The following is a 21,552-nucleotide window of genomic DNA, read 5'->3' as shown; positions in this document are numbered from 1 at the left end:
TTTATTACCAAACTAAATTACAAAGGGAAGTGTTCAGTGCTTTCCATTTCAGTGTAATGCTTACAGGAGAAACATTGCTGTCAAAAATGCAGACATAGTGTCCATCATGAGATTAGCCAAAATGGAGCAGAATGTCTCACTGAAAGGTAAGAAATTAGAGCTAACAGTTACTTAGCTGTTCCTTATATGCAACAAAACTAAACCACACAGACAAGTTGGGGCTGGACTGTGTATCTCCAGGTCGGCAGAAAAATTTGTGAAGTAACCAAAAGAAAACAGTCAAACGCAAGGTGACTAAAAATGTTTCAGTAGTACAGAATGCTGGACAAAGTTGAATGTCAGTTAAATGATTTCTCATGGAACCCCAGTTTGTTTTCTACCACTGACCACATATGAAGAAGAATCCTCCTTCAGCTACCTTGGTGCACAAAAGTTACTCAGCTTCTCTAGTCAAGTTGCATGTATCATTCAAAACTAAGACACTACAGCAGACAGATGTTCAGTCACGTATCTGTCACCTGATATGACCACCACCAACTTTGAAATTACAGAATCCCAAATTTCATAACATATTTTAACACTGATTAATAGCTAATACAAAAGAAAGAAGAGTACGATAAACTATGCTAGAAGACCAGTGATTCTAGGAATTCTTGATGTAAACACAGAGAGAATAAGATTCTAAGAAAGGTCCTAAAGCTCGTGAATGGAAAGAACAAGGAGATTTTGAAGGCAGTTACCAGTGACCATACTCCCTCATTCACAAGATTTGTCTGACTAGAACAGCTGAATCTTTAGGAATCTAGTTTGCATCAGCTCAAACATGTCAACTGTTGCAGTATTCAAAACTCTTAGAATCTGGGCGGCGGGGGGGGGGGGGGCGGACTCACCAGTATATCTGCCACAAGTATGGAATTTGCTGGTTTAAAGCTTCTTCTGTAAAACATCCTTTATATAAAGGTGGTGTAAATTCAATTGGCATTGGAAAATTCAAAAAATACCTGGAACAAAAGAGTTCTTTTTGAGCATGCAAATATTCTGTACAAATAAATAATCCTGTTATCTTAAAGATCTAAGCAAAAGTGGACATATGCAATGCTATTATTCCAACTACTCAACTAAGTAAGGACCAAGCTAGGCATTACAATGGACACATTTCAATGGTAGCCATGTGTCTAATTCCTTCTGCTGCAGTGTTTCACAAAACCTGCCAGTATTCTGACATATGGTTTTCTGTCTACAGCAACTAATTTCAAAGGCAAAATGCCAAAGATCATAACAAATAAAATTATATGAGGTGTCACAAAAGAGAGAACTAACATACACTGCTGATATTTTTTTGTCTACTTCAGTTACCTTAAGATTTCAATTGCCTCTAACTGAAGATTCAAAAAAGGAATACCACAGCAACGGTTAAAAGGTACTTAATATTTGAATTTGGTAATGCTTAAAGCTGTAGAGTATGCAATTCAATAGATGACTTTTGTGCCTTAAGAATTTCAATTTTTTAAAAAAGGATGCTAGGGCCCATTAAGTTAGACCCTTTAAGTCACAGCTACTTATGAGTAGACATGGGCATGAACGGGAAAAAAACACGACACTCTGGTCGTTGCCATCCACGAACAACGAACAGAAGTGAACATGTCCCCTCAACGAACATGTTCGGTGTTTGTGGCCCTTTAAACATCTCTTAAACTATCAGCTGGCAGGTGGGGATTCCCCCTTGCTGCCTGCCAGCTGATAGTTTAACAGGCCCTTTCCTGCCACGTGCAAGGAGGAGGGCCCTTTAAACACCCCACCCCCCCACCCCAGCACCACCGGGCTGCTGCTGCTGGGTGTGAGAGGGACGGAGAGATTCTCTCTGTCCCCCTGACAGCAGGCAGAGCTGGTGCTGCGGGGCTGCTTCTGCTTGGTGTCAGAGGGACGAGGAGAGACTCCCCTCGTCCCTCTGACAGTGGGCAAAGCCAGCGCTGCCAAGGGGCCGCTTCTGACAGGTCAGGAATGAAGAGAGACTCCCCTGGTCCCTCTGACAGCAGGCAGAGCCGGTGCCGCGGGGCTCCTTCTGCCCACTGTCAGAGAGGCGAGGAGAATTTCCTTGTCCCTCTGACAGTTTAAATATCTGATTCTTGCTCCCACAGAATCAGGTATTTAAACTGTACATGTATTTTAATAAGTTTGCAATTAACACAAGCAAATCACTAGGTTTTATGGCAGCATGGCCTGAACGGCTGACTCACCGTAACAGATCTACAGGACTATGCTCTTGGAGTGCACACTCAAAGAATGCTGCAACAAAAGCTTGCAGGAGAGGTGGAATACTGTCTGATCTTTTCTGTCAGAAAAATGAGAAGCAACATTAAAATATATCACAACACAAGACTCTGGTATGCTTTTTATGAATCTTTGAACGCAATCATTAAATAAAGCTGCAATTCAGGAGGGATACTCAAAGGCAACCATTCTATACAAGCAAAGGCAGAATTAGAATACCTTGTACATCTTCTTGAAAAGCTTCACTTGTTTCATAGATCAAGGATGAACTATTTGATCTCAGTGGAAAACAACTAGCATTTATCATGAACCTTAACCAAGATGAGATGAACTTGCTTCCCTCATCCCTGTACATGCAATTATTTTACTCTTTTACAAGTCATAGTGTTGCAGCTTCCATGTAATACTTTTGTGCTACCCAAATGATGGCACTGGTCAGGTCCACAGTCCCTCTTTCTAGTGTTTACAGTAGAGATGTGCACCCAAAAAATATTTGGGTTTCCCACTTTGGTTTTACCTGAAGCAGGAAAACAATCTGAAATAACCCGAATCCTGAAGCAGCAAACCGCTTCGGGATTTGGGTGTTTAAACACTTCGGAATGCTCCATAAAGATTCAAGAATCTTTATGAAGCACACCAAAGCTCAAAGCAGCACTTTTCTTGCCATGTGCAAAAAACAAGCAAAGTATTGTTTTCAAACACTGGCCGCTTTTCAGCTGATGGAAGAGGTGAAACCTCCAGCAGCTGAAAAAGCTGCTGGAGGTTGAAAGCAGTAACACTTTTCTTGCGACAAGAAAAGTGTTGCTGCTTTCAAATGTCAGTGCTTTTTTTCAGCTGAGGGGAGGGGGAGGAGAGGGGTCCCATGTTTCTTGCCATGCAAGAAAAGTGTTGCTGCTTTCAAATGCCAGCCATTTTTTCCAGCTGAAGGGAGATTCCTCTCCCATCCACTGAAAAGTGGCTGGTGTTTGAAAGCAACATTTTTCTTGCTGGTTGCAAGCGGGAAGTGTTGCTCTTTGCCCAAAACTTCCCGTAGGGATACGAATCACTTTGGGAAGCTTTGCTTCAGGATTCCCCAATCGGCTCAGTAATGCTGGAGCCAATTCAGGAATCCTGAATCTTTACAAATCAGCCTGATTCAGGTTAAAAACCCTAATTGAGAATCGAAGTGCACACCCCTAATTTACAGCGAAAAATCCATCCAACCCTAAGCCCAGCTCTCAGTAAAATAATTTCATTTTAACTATTTATTTATAACATTTGTTAGCTGCCTTTCTATCATACACGAACTCAAGACAGCTTACATATGAATAAAAATCAGTAATAGATAAAAACAAAGTTGACATACTTTCGGATTTCCAGTAACAGTAAAACAAAGTTAATTAAAAGAAGTTCTAAATAAAAACGTCTCCAGCTACCTGGACTGATAGTGGAGAGGCCAGGCACACTTCCCTGGGGACTGCCACCGAAAAGGTCCTCTCTTGTGTACCCAAGCTGACGGGACAGTCAGGAGGACCTCTCCCCATGATCTTAATTCCCAGTCAGGAACATCAGGGAGAAGATAGTCCTTTTGATACACTGGTCCCTAGTAAGGTAGAGCTTTAAAGGCCAAAACCCACACTTCGAACTGTGTTCAACAGCGGACTGGTAGCCAGTGTAATTGTGGTAATATGAGGGGGGTCACATGATTCCAACATGTGGCCCCCAACCAGCAGTCTAGCCACAGCATTCTGCACTAGCTGCAGCTTTGGGACACTCTTTAAAGGTATTCCCAAGCAGAGCACACTGCAATAGTCCTGTGTAATTAAGGCATGGAGCCAGATCTGACTGAGCCAGAAAGAGGTGCAGCTGATGTACCAGCCAAAGATGGGCAAAAGCACTCCAAACCACAGCAGCCATCTAGTTTCCCAGATGACAGCTCTGCCAAGTGGCACTCCCAAGCTATTCTATTGATTGCTAAGGATGTATTGCTATTGTTATGGTCTCTGACTGCAAATAAATTCATTCATTCATTCACTCCCAAGCAGTGAACCTGACCTTTCAAAGGAAGTATAGTCCCATCCCAAACAGGAGAGATCTCAAGTTCCTGATCTACTCTTCTACTAACCCAGAGAGCCATGACTAGCCCAAGGTCACCCAGCTGTCTTCAAGTGGAGGAGTGGGGAATCAAACCCGGCTCTCCAGATTAGAGTCCCGCACTCTTAACCACTACACCAAACTGGCTGTAGACATTCAGGCTCTAGACATTCAGGCTCTTCCAAGAACCCCTACAACTGAGAGGCAATCACTCTAACACCTCGCTCAAGAAAGGAAGATGGGAGACTAGCCAGAAGTTTTTCAACACAGTTGGGCGCAGAGAGGGCTTTTTCAACACAGCGCTAATTGCTACCTTGAACAGGGGTGGTACAATTCCCATTCTCAAGGATATATATATATATATATACCACTCCTCTTACTCACTCTTCCAGTCCCCTTCTGACAGCTTTTATCAGTGAGCCACAAAGGCAAGGGTCGAGAGAACAGGTAGGATGCCTCTCCTCTGAAAACTCTCTTTGATATCCTTGAATACAGACATATTGTGTTTACTGTTGAATATTATAGACACTTTTCTTATTTAATTGAATTCCAAATAATGTTTGAAACATTTTGAATTGAAGCTATTTTACCTGCAAGATGAAGAATTTGCACATAAAATAGAACACCTGAGCATTCTGAGGATTTCTCTCAAATGCAGTAAGCCAAACATCACAAGCTCTCTCAATCTGGGCTGTCCGCAAGTACAACCCAACCAGAGTTTCCAACAGTTGACAATCAACAGGGCTGAATTTCAGAAGTGATTTACAAATCTCAATGGCTGCATCCCACCTGGAATTAAAACAGTACAAATAATGTAACAATGCAAAAGGTGCATAAAAAGATCCATAGAGGACATCTACAGAAGCTTGTTATGAATGAGTTAACACTTTAGAACAAACACTACCTTTAAGATGAGTTTGTGCATCAACCTGCCTCCTACTTCCACAACAGGAACACTTCACACTGTACTATGAGTACAGGAAGATAACATTTTGATACATTATTGTATCATTATATATTCTCAGTAATCTTAAGAAAATAAGTGCTATCTTGACAACAACAACAAAACCCTCTACCTTTCTAGCAGCTGCTGCAAAAGAATCATATTCCTATAGAGAGGAAGACAGAGAACTATTTTTTCATCATCTTCAGGATTCTCACTTGTACATGACTGAATGGCATCTAAAAGAGGAACACAGATTTAGTTTTAAAAGAAGACAAACAGGAATCCAGGAACAACTTAAGAGCAAACAGATTATGGCATGAACTTTTGTGGACAACAGCCCACCACCATCAAATGATGTACATCCTTGGAAAAGAAAAAATTAAGAGGAAAGGAGGCAAAGAAAACAACCTTACCACAGACTTCTTGAAACCATAAAAAGTTCAAAGTGTCTCCAGGGATTAATATAGCCCCTTGTTCTCATCTACAACTGACAGTGAGTCTAGTCAGTCTGACTGTCTTTGTGTATGTCCCATGCACATGAAAACTGGCTGCCAATCAATGAAGACCAGTAACAGCCTCACCAATGTTAAACAAGGTACTGTTACTAAATTATAATTATTACAGGTATGCTGCTAGGCAATGGTATCATAAATAAATTATTGTTCAATAATTTACACTGATAGAATTACCTTCAAAGACCGCTAACAGCATATCAGGATTAGTCTTCACATCTTCAGCTTTTTTCCAAGGTATTAAAAACAGCTTCTTTTTCATTATTTTTGAGGGGTTGCTATTTGCAGGATCACAGAACTTGATAGGGAGGTCACCAAATTCGATTAGATGTATATAAGACAACCAAGCTAAACAGCGGTCACTGATGGCGAGGTGTTGCACGACTACCTCATCATTTTCTGACTTCAGAGCATTCTGTGGAGAAAGAAAAAGCAACAGAAACCAATCAAGGTAACTCCGCTATATTATATCTATTCTTCCAAATTTCAAAGGCATTCCAGAGATTGAATTAAATACCATTTTTTAAAATATCCCATGATCATACTCCATCAGGATTTTTGTACTTGTGTGTATGTGTACATGTGTGTGCACACACAAGGATTCATCATGCCTCGCCCAATCAACAAATTGGGTCTCAAATGCATTGCAGCTATAACTATGTGTTTGAGGATGAAAAAAAGAGGAGCACATGAGGAAAAATTTATATATTGTTAATGGCATTTCTATGTAAGTGTACAGGTAGGTTATGAGACAGAGGAACAGGTAATATAAGTTGGAGCACAGGCAGGCAGCAATATGGGTCCCCAAACAGAAATATCCATGAACTGTGCGAACTTGAGTGATATGACCACAATTATGAAGAGTATCAGCTTCCTTGTATATGAGAAAATAAACACACTTTCAGTGTCAAGCACCATACTTTTGACACCTTGCATAAAACATACAAACCTAGCTCTGATAATCAGAATTCTTTTAACCTCTCAACATTTAGGGTCAAATAAATTAGAGCTAAGAGGAAGTTTTATAAAACTGGACTTTTATATTCAGACTTTATATTCTACTTCACATTTCCCTTTCCCCCTTAATCCAGTAATATAGATGTAAGATGCTCGCTTGCTCTCTCGCTCTCTCCCTCTCGCACTCACTCACTCCCTCTCGCACTCACTCACTCTCTCTCTCTCTCTCTCACACACACACACACACACAGTGGCGGGCCGGGGTGGGGAGGACAACAAAAGTTACATTAAAAGTCTCGCAAACCACACTCCATCTGCTAGCTAAAGTCTGAACAGGCTTGCTGGATTGAGGTCATTTTTCAAGTCCCTAATGGAAGTCAGATGCCAGCACTCTGCATAGATTTCAATATGGTACCTATATGCCTGTTAAATTTTTCCCCTTGATCTGACATGTACAATATACAAACAGAATTAATATGCCAAATGAAAGGGGAATATATGCATTTGCTTCTAAGCAAAGTACTCTTTATGCATGTAAGATACCCAAGTTAAGTAGACTAAATCCCAGAGTAAAGCAGCTAGGCGTACAGTGAAGAAAAAACTGCACTTAAAGGTTTTAGACAAGAAGAGCTGTCATTATTAAGATGGCAAGATGCGTAACAAGGACTAGGGGAAAAAACCACATTACAGAAAAAACTAATTCCTGTTTGTCTAGAGAGAACTAGGCGAAGCTCTGGGCAGGATTTTACTGGGTACTTTCATCCATATGCCTCCACTATACCCATTATTGAAGCTGCTCAGAAATCTACTTGGTAAAACAGGTTTTCCTTTCTTGAAACATGTGAAGGAGCTCTTAGAAATAGACACTCATTGCCACTGCTGTTTTCTGATACTTCATTCTCTGGATGAAGATACCAGTGTTCATCTATAAATAATGCTACGTATCATAAAAATATCAATGAACATTAATGACAATCATTTGGAAGAATATATAAATCAATGTGACATCACACACAAGTACCTGGAATAAAGCAACAGCATTTTGATATCTTCCAGTAAAGATGCTTAAATGAACTCTGTACAGCAACATCTCCAGCAAGTGAAAAGATCGAAGATCAAAGTTTTCTTCACACTTCGGAGTTTCCATTAAGAACTGCAACATTCTTCCACACACATAATCCTTTCCATCAAATGAGTTTTCCAAATTTAGAAACTGAACAGAGAAGACATTTTAATGGAGCATGAAACATTGGACTTACTGTGAAGATTCATTTCGCTTGAGGAAGAAAGGACATTCTGGGACATCGGGGGTACTCTCCTACCCATCCTCCTTGGAGGCAGGATGTAGGCTGATCTTTCTGACTCCAGTTTGGAGATTTTCCTAACAAATATCCAATCCACACTGCATGCATTTCTGGGTTAGTCTTCCCCAACCAACAGAAAACACTGCATCAGTCATCAATGCTCGAACAATGAACATGACACAACAACAGAACAATGCCACCAGGATGAACAACAAACAAAGAAAGTGATGTTTAGAGACAGTAGAAGGGATGGTGGTCAAAGCAATCCCTCAAGTTAAGGAACTGAACCCTCCCCTCACCACCACAAGATTGGGAGAAGCATGTCCTCTTCCTGAAGCAAAATAAACCTTCATTGCAAGTCCAATGTTTCATTTTTGCTTGAGGTCAGGAGGACATTTTGGGATGTTGCTGAGCAGTACATCCAAACAAGGTGGGCTCTCAGCTGCCATATTAAGCACAGAAAAATTAAGACCATCTGCTGCAGAACCTCCTGTCCAAAGGCTACATCTGCTGAGGCCATGGAGTTCAGCCTATAATATCTGATGAATGTGGACACCGACAGCCCCATTGCAGCTTTGCAAATATCAGCAACTGAAGCATTAGTCTCAAAGGCCATGGAGGTTGCCACATTACAGAATGAGTAAGTAGTGATACCCTCTGGGATCTTCAGCCCTTGGGAAGAGTAGGCCAATGAGATATATTCTCCAATCCATTTGCTCAGTGTTGTTTTTGGTAGCTTTGATGACTGGATGTTAAGCCACAAACAAACTGTCAGAAAGGTGAAAAGATCTAGTTCGCCTAACGTAAATACAAAGAGTACATCTCAGGTCTAGCAAATGCAAATTTCTCTCCTTTGGGTGCAATGGGTTCGGGCAGAAAGATGGAAGATTGATTTCTTGGGCCTGATAAAAGGCTGAGTTAATCTTTAGCTTAATGTTTGGACCAGACTAGAGCAGTACACTGTCCTAATGGAATGTACATAATCCCTTTGCAATAGATAGGGCATCTAGTTCTGAGACCCTCCTGGCTGAAGTCACTGCTACCAAAAATAAGACCTTCAAGGGGAGATATTTTAGAGAAGTTTCTCTGACAGGCTTGAAAGCAGCTTGGGTCAAGGATTGTAGAACCACATGAAGTCTCCAGGAGGGAAACCGGTGAATTACTGGAAGCTGGAGGAGTGTTGCTCCCTTTAGAAAGCACTTAATCATTGGAGACAGATACCTTCTAGTGGAGAAGGACCCATGTAAGAGCTGCCACCAGCCTCTTCAGGGTGTAAGGTCTTAGATCTTGGGCAAGGCCATCTTTTAGAAAGGCTGTAACACAAGCAAGACTGGGTCTTCTTGCTGGGAAGCTTTTTCTCCTACACCAGCTCACATAAGTTTTCCAAGTATAGTCACACCTTGGATGTCATCTGCCTAGGTGATGCTAACATAGTTTGACTGGCAGGTTCAGAGACACCCTCTTTCAGCAGAACTTCCCACTCAAATGTCAGTCAGAGTCACTCTGGATCTACGTGGCAAACTGGGCCTTGAGTCAACATGTCTTTTGAGAAGCCTTGCCAACATAAAACCGGGGTGGGGGGTGGGGAGGTACCCAGTAGATCGGGTGGCCACTCTGCCATCAGGGCATCCAACTGCTCCATTTTCTGGCACCAATACCTGGTGAATAACCGGGGCAGTTTGGCATTCTTTGGAGATGCGATTCATTTCGTTTGCTGTATTTCAGGGCCAAAGCTTGAAATACTGACCATTCACTCAGGTCCAACATACTGCGACTGAGCCAGTCAGCTTGAATGCTGAGGCCCTTATGCATATTCTGCTCTTAAAGAGGAGAAGTGATTCTCTGCCCATCTCATTAATTTTGTTGCATTCATTAAATTTGTTGCAACAATGTTGTTGTTGTTGCATTCTCATTGGAATGCTCATTGGAATGCTCATTGTTGCATTCTCATTGCATTCTCATTGGAGAATGCTGGAGTGCTCCCTGCTGATTCACATGAGCCTTTGCTGTTGTGTTGTCAGTCCTCACATGGACAAACATTATCCAGATTAAAGGGCTAAATAGATGGCCCTGAGTTCCCGAAACCTGCTACTTCTGTAGGACTCCAGGGGCCTTGGACATGACCCCAGAAACAATGGGTGTAGCCTGAGAGAATGGTGTTGGTGGTGATCTGCACATTCACCATCACTTTCATTCACTTGTCCCTGCATTAGTGATGCTCCATCAGCCATCATTTCAGATCTCACTGGAGTAAAAACTTCATCTCCATCTGAAGGTGCCAATTGAGCATGATGCCCTTTTAGAATGGCAGTAACATCCACTGTAGGAGAAAAGAATGAGCCCTTGCCCAAGGAACTGAATCTATTGCTACTATCATCAAGCCCTGTAGTTGTGCTATAAACATCAAATCCACTGAGTGGGCTGAGCGCACCCTTTGAACTTCAGTCATCATCTCATTTCCTTATCCTGGGGAATGAAAACTTTGCTGAGAACCCAGTCTGTAATTGTTAGGTGTAAAACTGGCCGAAAGGGGCTGAGCTAACTTTTTGGAGTTTATGAAAAAAACATGCTGTTCCAGGCAGTGAATAGTCCTGTACACATCACACACAGCTTGAGCTTCAAATGGTGACCTGATGAGAATATTGTTAAGGATGTAGTCATAGCCCTACATGAAGTTCGCTATCAGGGCAACCACAGTTTCACGAACACTCAAGGGAGGGGGGGGGCTGACATCAATCTGAAAGGGAGAACTCTGAACAGAAAATGCCTCCCTTTGAAACAGAATCTGAGAAAGCAACAGTGACCAGGCAAACTAGAACATGTAAGTATGCTTCTGTGAGATCAATTGATGTCATCAAGTCCCCTGGGTGAAGGGCTAGCTATAATTTTGAGGGTTTCCATCCTGAAGTTTTTGTATTTCAGAAACTGGTTGAAAAACTTGAGGGCCAATATGGCCCTCTGTCCTCTGTTTCTTTCTGGAAACTAAAAAAGATGGAGTAAACCCTAGAGCATCTTGGTAACCAAGAGACAGGCTCTACAGCTTTATTTTCAATAGATGATGAATAGCATCTTTTGTGCATTGCTGTTTAACCTGGTGTTTGGAACTTGGGGACTGTAGGTATTGGTCCCAAGGGGGATAAGAAAAATTCTAGGGAATACTAGTGTGAATGTGTTGATGACCCTGTCTGAACTGCACTTCCCCCTGGTCTGAAAGAAAAACTGCAGATGACTCTCCATAGGCAGGAACCTGAAGTCAGTTGCTCTGCTGATGGTTCTTGCCCCCCTTTGGACTGTCCAGATGACAGAATTGCTGATTGGGTCTGATTGAAGTATCTGTACCCTTGACATTGCTTGCTCCAGGAAGACCTCTTGCAGTAATTGTGAAATCTTGGGAGCATTCTATGGGTGCGAAAAGACTGGCTGCTGTAGAACATCGGCTTTCTGTCATTTTGGTTATTAGAGAACGGCACAGCCTTCTTCTTATTGCCGGTCTCAACAAGAATATTATCTAGCTAATCCCCAAATAGCTTGTTCCCCCCGCCCCCCCCCGAAAAGGGCCAAGATGCTAGTTGGCTTCGGTGGGAGCATCTGTTAACCAGTTCTTGAGCCTCACAGTTGCTCTCATGACCAAGTATTCCCCAGGAGGAGGGAGCAGCTAACCATGGCACAGAGACTAAGGCTGCAAGGAGGAAAGCAGAAGAAAACTCTTGTTTTGGCACCAAAATCAGTCATGCTCTTCTGAAGCCCAAGAACAGCAGGGGATGCCTGCCAGGGACAGGCCTAACATGTGTGGGAATCTGTAGTGTGTGCAAGATGGGGAGACTTCTGCTGGCTCTACAGAGATGTAGGGGAATCCTTTCTCTATTCCTCCGGGCTTTCAATCATGGATGCAGTCCTGTGCCAACTGCATGAGGCCATGGGCTTTGTCCATTAGCACTTCAGTTGCCACATCTCTCATGGCAAGAGCCACAAACTCATGAGAGTATCCAGATGCTAATAATTGTCTCTCAAGCTATTTTAGTTTACAGACTGGAGAATGTAGCCACTTTAATGTCAGAGACTAGACTCTATGAAGCCATCTGAGAAAGACATCGCATCAGCAGTCTCACTGCACAGAAACCTTTGATTCAAGAACTGGTCAGCAGATGCTCCCGTCAAAGCATGAGGCCACTGCTTACAGAGACAGACTAGAAAGACAGTCATAGCTCCGTAGGGGCGGAAGAAAATCCACAGCGCTCCCATGCTGAGGTTGGCGGGCACTCTCCTGTCACAGACAGAAAAATCAGCCTACACTCCGCTTCCAGGGATGATGAGTAGGAGAGTACCCCAAATGTCTCACAATGTATTCCTACCTTCAAGCAAAAACAATATTTTACAATAGGATATAATCTTTCCTTTTGTTTCTATAGCTTTGTTCTTCTGGCACTTAAATAATACATTTTGTTTGAGGTAGCGCTACTGTGGGAACATGTAGGGAAATTCCAGATGATTGCTTCTGACTGCAACTTGCTGCACTGCGTTGAATACTGCTGAGAAGTCTTTTTATCTTTCGGAACCAAACGTGTGCGTGCATGGAAGGGGTACATTTTGCTATGTTTGAGTTAACTATGGGTCTGACTCTACAAACCGCAAGTGTTTGCCTTTGCCAGCAGCCGGCTCTGAGACTTAGCGTCTGGGGAGACTCATGGACAAAACACACTGACAGAAGGTGGAGGGGCACTGTCACCAGATTCTCTTGCCCCACCTTAGTCCAACCCCTTGTGATATTTTGTTTCTAAGGCTTAACCCCTCCCCACACAACAGCTTGCTGGGAATTGCAGAGAGGTTGCAGAGTCCAGGAGTGCTTTCCACTTGCAGTTCATAGCACTCAACCCCATCTGTTAGCAAACAGCAAGTCAAATCATACACGCAAACAAGAGTTCACTGATTAATGCCTGCTGAACTTCTGCAACAAGAAATTCTTTAAAACAAATGTTTACAGGTAAGTAACACACAGTGCACTGTATGCACAGATACCATTTCCCCCCACCCCACGCTGGTAAATTCTGGTGCAGACATTAAGTTTCAAGAGATCAAACTTACAGTCCACCAGATCTTGTAACTAGAAGCGTATTCCACTGCTGTCTCGCACATTTCTTGCACCTCTTCCTTGCTTCCCCTTTTTGAAAACAACTTGAGATAATGACACCAAATTTCAGAATTTTCTTTGTTGTTTTCTAGTGCTCGAGCCAAAACATTTAAAGCAGAATCCAAACATTCGGAGGAGGAGCTGCAATATGTAAGCAAAAAAACCAACTAAAGTATTGTACATTTTGTCACACTCATCGTTTAATCTTTAGTCCAACACCCCTGCACACTCTGGTTTTTCTTCTCTTGCATTTGAGTGTTCTACAACGGGGAGGGTAAGAAAGGCACTTACACCAAACTTAAAAGGTATCCAAAAGCATGAGTGGTTTGTAGTCAATCTCCAGATACCTATCAGTTCCTTCTTGGAAGATAAGGAATTTTGTATCATCTCCGAAATGTCACCTCATTTTAAAAACAGGAATTTGCCTCTTCTATCACTTCCATTTTAGAAAACAGTAGACAGACCACTTTATTACCCCCATAGTCTCAGAAATTGAGTTCATCTCTGCCATAACAAAATACCCCTCCTTTTCTCCCCAATGGGGACCCACAACAGTTTACAGTTCTTTCCTCTTTCAATTATCCTCACAACTCTGTGAGGGAAATTAGGCTAAGAATGTGGCTGGCCGAAAGATAACCCTGCGAGCTCCCATAGCAGAGTGGGGATCTAAATCTGGGCCTTCCGTACCTAGTCTGACATTAACAACTACATCATACCAGTATCCTCCCCTGCTGTGATCTGTGGTATACCTGTTATTAACATCATATATCATCTGCCTGCCCTACCCTATAACAATTTGTTTAATTGGGTGTATTGTGAACACTGGTAGCCATTGTGGATAACTTGTTTTAACTTGATAATGTGACTGTTTTTACCTCTCTATACTGTATTTAAAATTGTTTTATTGTTACTATAGTGTTGTAACCAGCCCTGAGCCCACTTGTGGGGAAGGCATGTAAAAAATCAAATAAATTAAATTAATTAAATTTTCATTTCTATTTAGCACTTGGACTGGATTCCTGGCTGTGCCCTGGATGGAATATCTACAGCCAATGACTAATCCACTCTCCACCCTCATTTAAAAGCTATATACTTGTTCTACTCTGAAGTTAGTCATATCTTTAGTTTAAGTATTCCAATATTTTATTACTCATCCTCTTGAAACTCTCACAGGTCCAGAGATATAATCACTTTTTTCCAATTGTTTTTAAACAATAATCAGCTTGAGGCCTGGCCCCCAAAAAAGGATCCCCTGAAGCTAGTGGAAGGGGAGAGCTGATCATAGCAGCACTGATGAGGACTCAACAGAAAGTACAACTCATTTGTTCGTGAGGTAAGAATTACCTACCCTTCATTCTGATTTAGATACTTATATGCCAATTTGATCCAAAGTTGAACATCACAGGGATTCTCAAGTACACTTGCCTCCAGGTTAGCAATGTCATCAGTTTCATTTGTAAAATACCTAACATCATCAGGAGTTACAACAGTATCCAGAGCTGGTACATTTACTTTGTTCTCTATTGTAGAAGCTGCAAAAAATAAAAAAATGCTGCAATTTTCATATCTGAAACAAAGATCTTCCCGAGCAGAAATGCATTATCGAGAAAGGTGACTGCAGCAATTCTCATAGCAAAAGACAGAGTACTTTGTGCCTTTCATGAAAAACTGCTTTACCTTTAGAAAGGCAAAAGAGAACTGAACAAAACTAAGCATTCTTAAATAGTATACGGCTAACAAAAGTAGTACTGATCATATATATATTAGAAGCTTCACTAAATATGCAACTGCCATTCTTCAGATTCTTACAGAATTCATTGCTGAATCAGACTGCCATCAATGCTACAGATTTAAGATGTTTTCTAGTTGTCATCATCTGACCATTAGAGGACAAGACTTTGAATCGCTAAGAATATTATAACATCAGACCTCAGACTACTAACAACTAGAAAGGCACAGCTAATAAAAGCTCTACAAGGGTTCCCAAATAGGCACATTTTAGGAGTCATCAATGGAATCCAAAACAGAGTTATATCCTCCAGAGACCACTGACTTCAATGAACCTAGAAGGGGGTAATTGTGCTAGGCTTGCACTGTGTAAATTTTAACACTGGAGGAGCAGAATGGGTCAAAACAATAATATGGAGAGCAAATAGTGTTAAAGGCAAACATTTTCTCACACAATTTTATTCATATATTCCAACAGTCCACATTTAGCTGTAATATAGTTAAGTTACCATATTTAATAGGGCCAGAGGACTGTTCCTCTTCACTGCTGGAGCCACTGTCCAAAATGGGTTTTTTCCAGTACTTGGGCTTCCATTTCCTTTTCTCTTTCCAGGTTGTAAATGGAGGGGCTGTCAAGCAACAAAAATAAAATTGAATAACGTAATGTATTATTACATAAAATCAAAGCAGAATTCCTGTCCTACTATTTCTCTCCTATGATACCGATATGTTGAAATTACTAGTGACTTTGTTAAAAAGTTCTGCAAAATACCATAAAATGCATTATAAACCTAAACCTATATAAGAGCTATACTGAGATATCCTAAAAGTTACTTACTGTGACCTTTACTTTCGTTGACGTTGCTAACAAGAAGTACAGCCATTTGATCCATTGACATGCGATCTTTGTTTACACCAAAAAGTTTCTCAATATATTTTTCTGAAATGAGATGGATATAATTTCAAACACAAATGTTGCTATTCGTATTTTACATGAATCCTTTTATATACTCACGAGTAACTACAGAAGTCTTAAAGGAAAAACACCTATAAACAAGCAGGCATTAGTGACAATCAATACAAGAGCACGTATTTGTAATTTTTATTAAGTTTAGTTGTTACTTTAAGTAAATTATTTCCTAGGAACAGCAGGCTTACAAGACACTAGGGGATAGCAGAAATTTGAACTCTAATCTGGTTAAAAAGGAAGCATACATTAAGAAACTTCTTATGCTTTAATACCAGCTATCACAATCCCTGGTCCTCAAACAGAAATAGCACCAGAGGTGTCTTTAAAAGCAAAAAAACAACTAACTAGTTTATTTACTTTAGAGAGGAAAGGACAGGTGAAATCAGGAGTTTAAAATTTCTGAGGTAATTCAATATGCACAGGCTTTAGATCTTGTTCTCTTCACAGATACTTAAAAGGCTTATGTTTTGAGGCTTTTGTTCTTTTGTCCCCCCCCCCCCAAACACTGCAGTATATTTTTAGTATTCTTTTTTTCTTTTGGAGTTGGGAATACTGGTACCCACTTTCTAATACCCCAACCTCCTTCTCTCCAAACACCAGTGCTTTCCTTCAGTTGTTGACTGAATCTGAAGGGCTCCACAGGCAGTTTCCAACCACACCCAACCAGGGATCTCTTCACTCTCTAGAGCAACTCCCCTATTTGACTGGATAGGGAAAAACCTCCTCTCCTTTCCCCTTTCTTTTACCCCTTTGGGAGTCTGCACCTACTTCCCAAACCTCCTTGCTAACTTTCCCCAATTCTCCGGCTGGTGTTAAAACTGCCCTCTATTAGGACTCCATCTCCCAACTCTTCACATTTGATTCTTCTCTCAGCTAGGACTGAAAACCTCCTCTTTCCAGCTCACACGACCCAATCAGAGCCTGTCACTCAAAGCTCTCTGATTCTGTGAGAGATTAACCCTTAGCAGTCCAGCAGCTGCGCATGTACAGCACTTCCAGGCTTTTTTAAAACTTGCAACTCAAACCAGCATTTAAAACACAAACCTTTTATTGACTCATGTAAACAGGGAACATGCAGAACTAAACTGTTTTGATGAAAGATAACATACCTGTTGCAGTGCTTATCTCTTCATCAGTGGCTTTTTCTGAACAGCCTATCAAAGGTAAATTGTAAGAAAGAATATCTTCAAACAGCTGCCTTCGGCTGAGAGTACAATCTTTCATGTGTTGCCTAAAAAAAGAAATAATCCAACTAAAAACCAGCGCACACCAAAGAAACTCCCTATAAGAATTCTATTTTAAGTTACACTTACAATACAATGCTAAGGGTAGTCAGTAAACTTATTCAGATATTAACAAAGCTCCAAAATAGTGAGATGCAGCTATACACGTTATTTTAAATCTGGCATCAGCAGAAATCCAGCCCCACTGTACCTGAGCAGTGGGACTTTGCCAGAAATGGGTAGTGTCACAATAGGAGTTAGTACTCCAAGACTCTTTGGACCACAGCACACCAACAGCATAACGTTACAGTGGTGATGAAGCTGGTGCAAGTATAAAAACACTCCCACTGATTTCAATGGAAGTTCCTCCTTCTCTCCCTGCCTCCTCCCATGGCACAGATGATGATTCTAAGATGCAGCCAATCACAGCTCTTTGTTGCTACTAGCTTTCCAATGCCATTTTATTTGTCTCAGTCTCCGACCCTTGACTTTTGACCAACCCACTCATTCTGCTAAACAGTTCCAGCAAGCTCTTGGATCAGTGTCTCCCAACCACAGTTCTGCAGGACATTGTTTGGAGTTCCAGGAAAAATCATGGAATAAATAAAATGTTTGAAATTCTAAGAAAAATTCAAAATCCGCCCTGAGCCTGCGAAAGCGGGGAGGGCGGAATATAAATATAATAAATTAAATTAAATAGCTGTCAAAATATAGCAGTTAAGTTTATGTAAGCACACACACACACACACACGCCAGCTCTTTACAAATAAAATTTCTTGACAATTTAGCAGTAATTGAACAGTGCTCCCCCTCCATCAACTTTTTCTGGCCTGTAAGCATTTTCATAGATAGGGATTCCTCGGGATTCAAAAAATTTGGGGGTTCTTCCATGGAAACAAGGCTGGGAAACAATGCCTACTGTACAAGCCTTTGTTGGGGGCTATTTGCAAGACAAAGGAAGAGACAAACACCACAGCGGAAGCACAAGAAGGCTGCTCAGCACAATCAAATTATAGCTGTGAAGATACAATGGCAAGTTTAATCGACCCAAACAAGCAAAATGCAAAGCCTCCGGCATAACAGAGAACTCAGAATGAAACTGCCCCAACATGTATTGCAGACTGCCCTTTGGACTTTTATTACTGACTCAGTCAAGGTGTTTCTAGTTACAATACTCTACTGGCCATGCCATATTCCTCCAGATCCAAATGTTTTATTTTTTTTAGTCCCCAGCTCCTATTGTTAAGAACTGCCATTATCATCCCAATCAACACTCAGTTTGCAGATCTTAAGATGTTCCCACTATGTATCCTGGGATCTCAATTTTGCCCGGCTACACAGGTTTTCCTCTCTAAATCTTCTTGAGGTAACTGCACAATTATATGTGTGGGTTTTCCCTTAGCTCCCTTACACAGCTTTGCTTCCTAGGATGCCAAACCCTCTTGTTTTCTTTCAGGTCCAAATTCTGCTTGGATCATCAGCCATCTCGACACTTCCCTGCTCAGAAGACCCCAAGCAGAATAGGTCGCGTCTTCCGCCATTGTCCTTGCTGTCCTTATCTTTACATCTAACTTGAGCCCTCAAGTTACATGTTGTGCAGCATAAGCATTATGTGAGTACTGAGACTTAATGTGTATTATAAACTTTCCAGTACTTTTGTGCTATAATGTACTTTAATATTAACAGTAAATACTTATAGTAATTTATTCCTATTCCATAAACAAACTCTGGTTATTGAACTAAATTCTAATATCCATTTTCATTTTCAAATATGCCTTAGAGCATCAATCTTTTGTTTTAAAGATGCCTTAGAAATATGTGCACCCCTTATGCCAGACGTTACAAACCTCGGCCTAGAGCTACTTTAGAACAAGAGTGGTGAAAGCAGGAAAAAAGGGGTACTACCAGCTAGTGCATTCCAACTGCCTCTACTCCATGAAGCAACCCAAAGCGAAACTGCAGACTGACAGAGCTCCTATGCAACTCCCTCTAAGGGGCAGGTTAAGTGCTGACCCACTAACTAGGGTGTAGGAAACACCAAGGAAGAGAGGAATTAGAACATCAAGCCCCATGGAGATTATTATAATTAAACATGATTAGGCACAGTACAAATTAGATGTGCCCTAGAAAAACAAGTAGCAGCAGCACTAAAATACTGTGTTATTCACTTACATTTTGCAAAACAGAAGCCATCTTCCTATAGCCTGTCGTAACAATTTAAGTAGTTTTGACTTCAGAGATTTCAGATTAGATATAAAAAAGATACTATCAATAACACCATGAAATAGACTAATTCTCAACAGACGTCTTGAAATGAATGTTAAATACAACACATTTATTTGTGGAACCAGAGACCCAGTCAGGAAGAAGCTTCAGCCTCAACTTGGGGAGCTGGAATTCAGCATTATAAACAGGAATTTGCTCCCTGTCCTTATGTAACATGTATCTTTAATTCACTGGATTATTGGAGCGCTGTCTCATCAGCAAAACAATGACTCATCTCTAGGGTTGCTTTTTAGTGACTGGGAAGCAGTGGTCCCCATTCTCAGTCAGTGTCTGGAAGCAGTGGTCTAATGCATGAGGGACAAAGTGCAGCCAAATCATCAAGATAATGATCACGCTGATGGTCTCTGAAAGGTAAACATTTTTGACCGAATTTTCATCTGTTACCCTAATAAATAATATAGCCATGTTCTTAGAACTGGGCTTGCTATTGGGCGGGGTGGGTGGGTTACAGTTGTAATGAAAGATTAACTGCAGTAGATATGAGAGTTATACCTCTTCTGTAAATGAGGGAGTTGGTCACTTCATAGATCCCTTTGCAATTTCAATGATTTAGTATTGCAGCACATTATATATGAGGCTATTCTTAAAGTCCAGTCAGAAATTTGACATGGTACAGAATAGTGGCTCTGTGGTTTATGTTTAGATTGTTATGTTACTTATGTAAAGTGCCATCATCACAGCCGACTTATGGTGACCCCACGGGATTTTCAAGGCAAGAGATGAATTAAGGTGGTTTGCCACTACCTGCCTCGGCACAGTGACCCTGGACTTTCTTGGCGGAAGTTAGTGATGAACTGAAAGTATCTTAGAAGAAAACAAGTAACTCACCACTGACAATCATCATCGTTGCATGTGCCTGTTAGATCAAAACGGCAAAAACACTGTTTTGGCTCAATCATATTGCTATACGATACTGAACTGAGGTAAAGCTTTTCTTTTGTTCGAAAATAAGGGCTAAATCTAAAACAAAAAGGGGAGAAATGAAGATGTTAATATTTTCAAGATTAGCAAGTTAGTGCTTTGTTTTTAAACACACCAGACAAGATACATTTAACTCCTACACCAATTTTACATTTTACATATACAGAACTCAATGATATGATAGGTGGAAACACCAACTGAGATAATGAATGCTTAAGAACTGTGCAGGTTATTATATCTACATCAGTACATTATACAATGCATTATTCCATCAGCAGCTGCGTAAATCTCAGGAGCGTTATCAGAATAGCACTAGCAGAGTAAAGGTTTCACTTTTATTTGCTAATCACGTGTAAAATGCCCCTTAACTCTGCTACAAAGCTTCACTGACAGACAGAAAAATATAGCCATAAAAGCTCATCTTCTGAATCAGAGCAGGTATTTATACTTGCTGTTCACATATGAAGTTAAGAGTTCACATACAAGTTCTTCATTGACAAAAAGAACGTAATGCAGGATAAGCACACCTTGCAGAATTATGCCATTTCATGTTACACAGTGAAAATAAAGAAACAATGAAAGCAACATTATTTCTTCCCACTAATAACCCTCCTTTTAATAATAAACCTATTAGGGCTATTACCATATACATTCACTCCTACAACTCAACTGGCCCTCAACATAGGGCTTGCTGTCCCATTTTGATTAATAACCATCTTAACTGGTTTATGAAACCAGCCAACAAACTCATTAGGACACCTCCTTCCAACAGGCACACCAACCATCCTAATCCTTGTTAGGAACGGGACAGATCATTTACGGTCACAGGGTTTAATTGGTGGTATCAGTTGTTTAATAAATAGTTTTGTTGTTCAACATTGGATTATAGTTAGTCAGTTTGTTAGCAGGGTGGTTCGTGTTGATAATAGGAGGACAGGAGCGAGTAATGCTACTGGTGTTAGTGGAATTCCTAGGATTAGTGGGCTTGAAAATTGATCAAAGAAATTTAAAATCATGGTCAAAGTCATTTATAGCGGTAATCTTATAGGTGGTTAGATTGTTTGGATGTTGGGCTTGAATTATAGCAACTGCTATTTCTAGAAGAGTTAATAAAAGTAGAACAGTAAGTGTCAGACTTGCAATGGTTGGTAGGGTTGAAATCAGTGCTAGTGTGGCAGTGGAGATTAGATGTTTAAGTAAGTGTCCTGCTGTTAGGTTTGCAGTTAGTTGGAC

The 21,552-nt window shown here is 41.0% G+C and overlaps 1 protein-coding gene across 4 annotated transcripts in view; it reads right to left on the bottom strand.

Moving 5' to 3' along the window:
- Positions 1-21,552, bottom strand: part of ZFC3H1 (zinc finger C3H1-type containing) — a 51,633-nt gene that overhangs the window by 6,686 nt on the left and 23,395 nt on the right. For 2 of the 4 annotated variants that reach the window (XM_054988111.1, XM_054988112.1), the window contains exons 17-28: positions 20,227-20,358; positions 16,999-17,120; positions 15,758-15,859; positions 15,429-15,548; positions 14,540-14,723; positions 13,146-13,332; positions 7,781-7,972; positions 5,980-6,217; positions 5,421-5,526; positions 4,935-5,133; positions 2,238-2,332; positions 891-1,001 (exon numbers count right to left, since the gene is read on the bottom strand). In XM_054988111.1, coding sequence (XP_054844086.1) covers positions 891-1,001; positions 2,238-2,332; positions 4,935-5,133; positions 5,421-5,526; positions 5,980-6,217; positions 7,781-7,972; positions 13,146-13,332; positions 14,540-14,723; positions 15,429-15,548; positions 15,758-15,859; positions 16,999-17,120; positions 20,227-20,358 — 1,788 coding nt within the window. Of the gene's footprint in view, positions 1-890; positions 1,002-2,237; positions 2,333-4,728; positions 4,829-4,934; positions 5,134-5,420; positions 5,527-5,979; positions 6,218-7,780; positions 7,973-13,145; positions 13,333-14,539; positions 14,724-15,428; positions 15,549-15,757; positions 15,860-16,998; positions 17,121-20,226; positions 20,359-21,552 lie in introns of those variants that run through there. The other 2 variants (XM_054988114.1, XM_054988113.1) reach the window with 2 other exon arrangements.

This window comes from Eublepharis macularius, chromosome 9 (assembly GCF_028583425.1).
Source record: "Eublepharis macularius isolate TG4126 chromosome 9, MPM_Emac_v1.0, whole genome shotgun sequence".
NCBI lineage: Eukaryota > Metazoa > Chordata > Lepidosauria > Squamata > Eublepharidae > Eublepharis > Eublepharis macularius.
The sequence above is the reverse complement of the archived record's forward strand: the minus strand, read 5'-3'. Positions and strand labels throughout refer to the sequence as shown.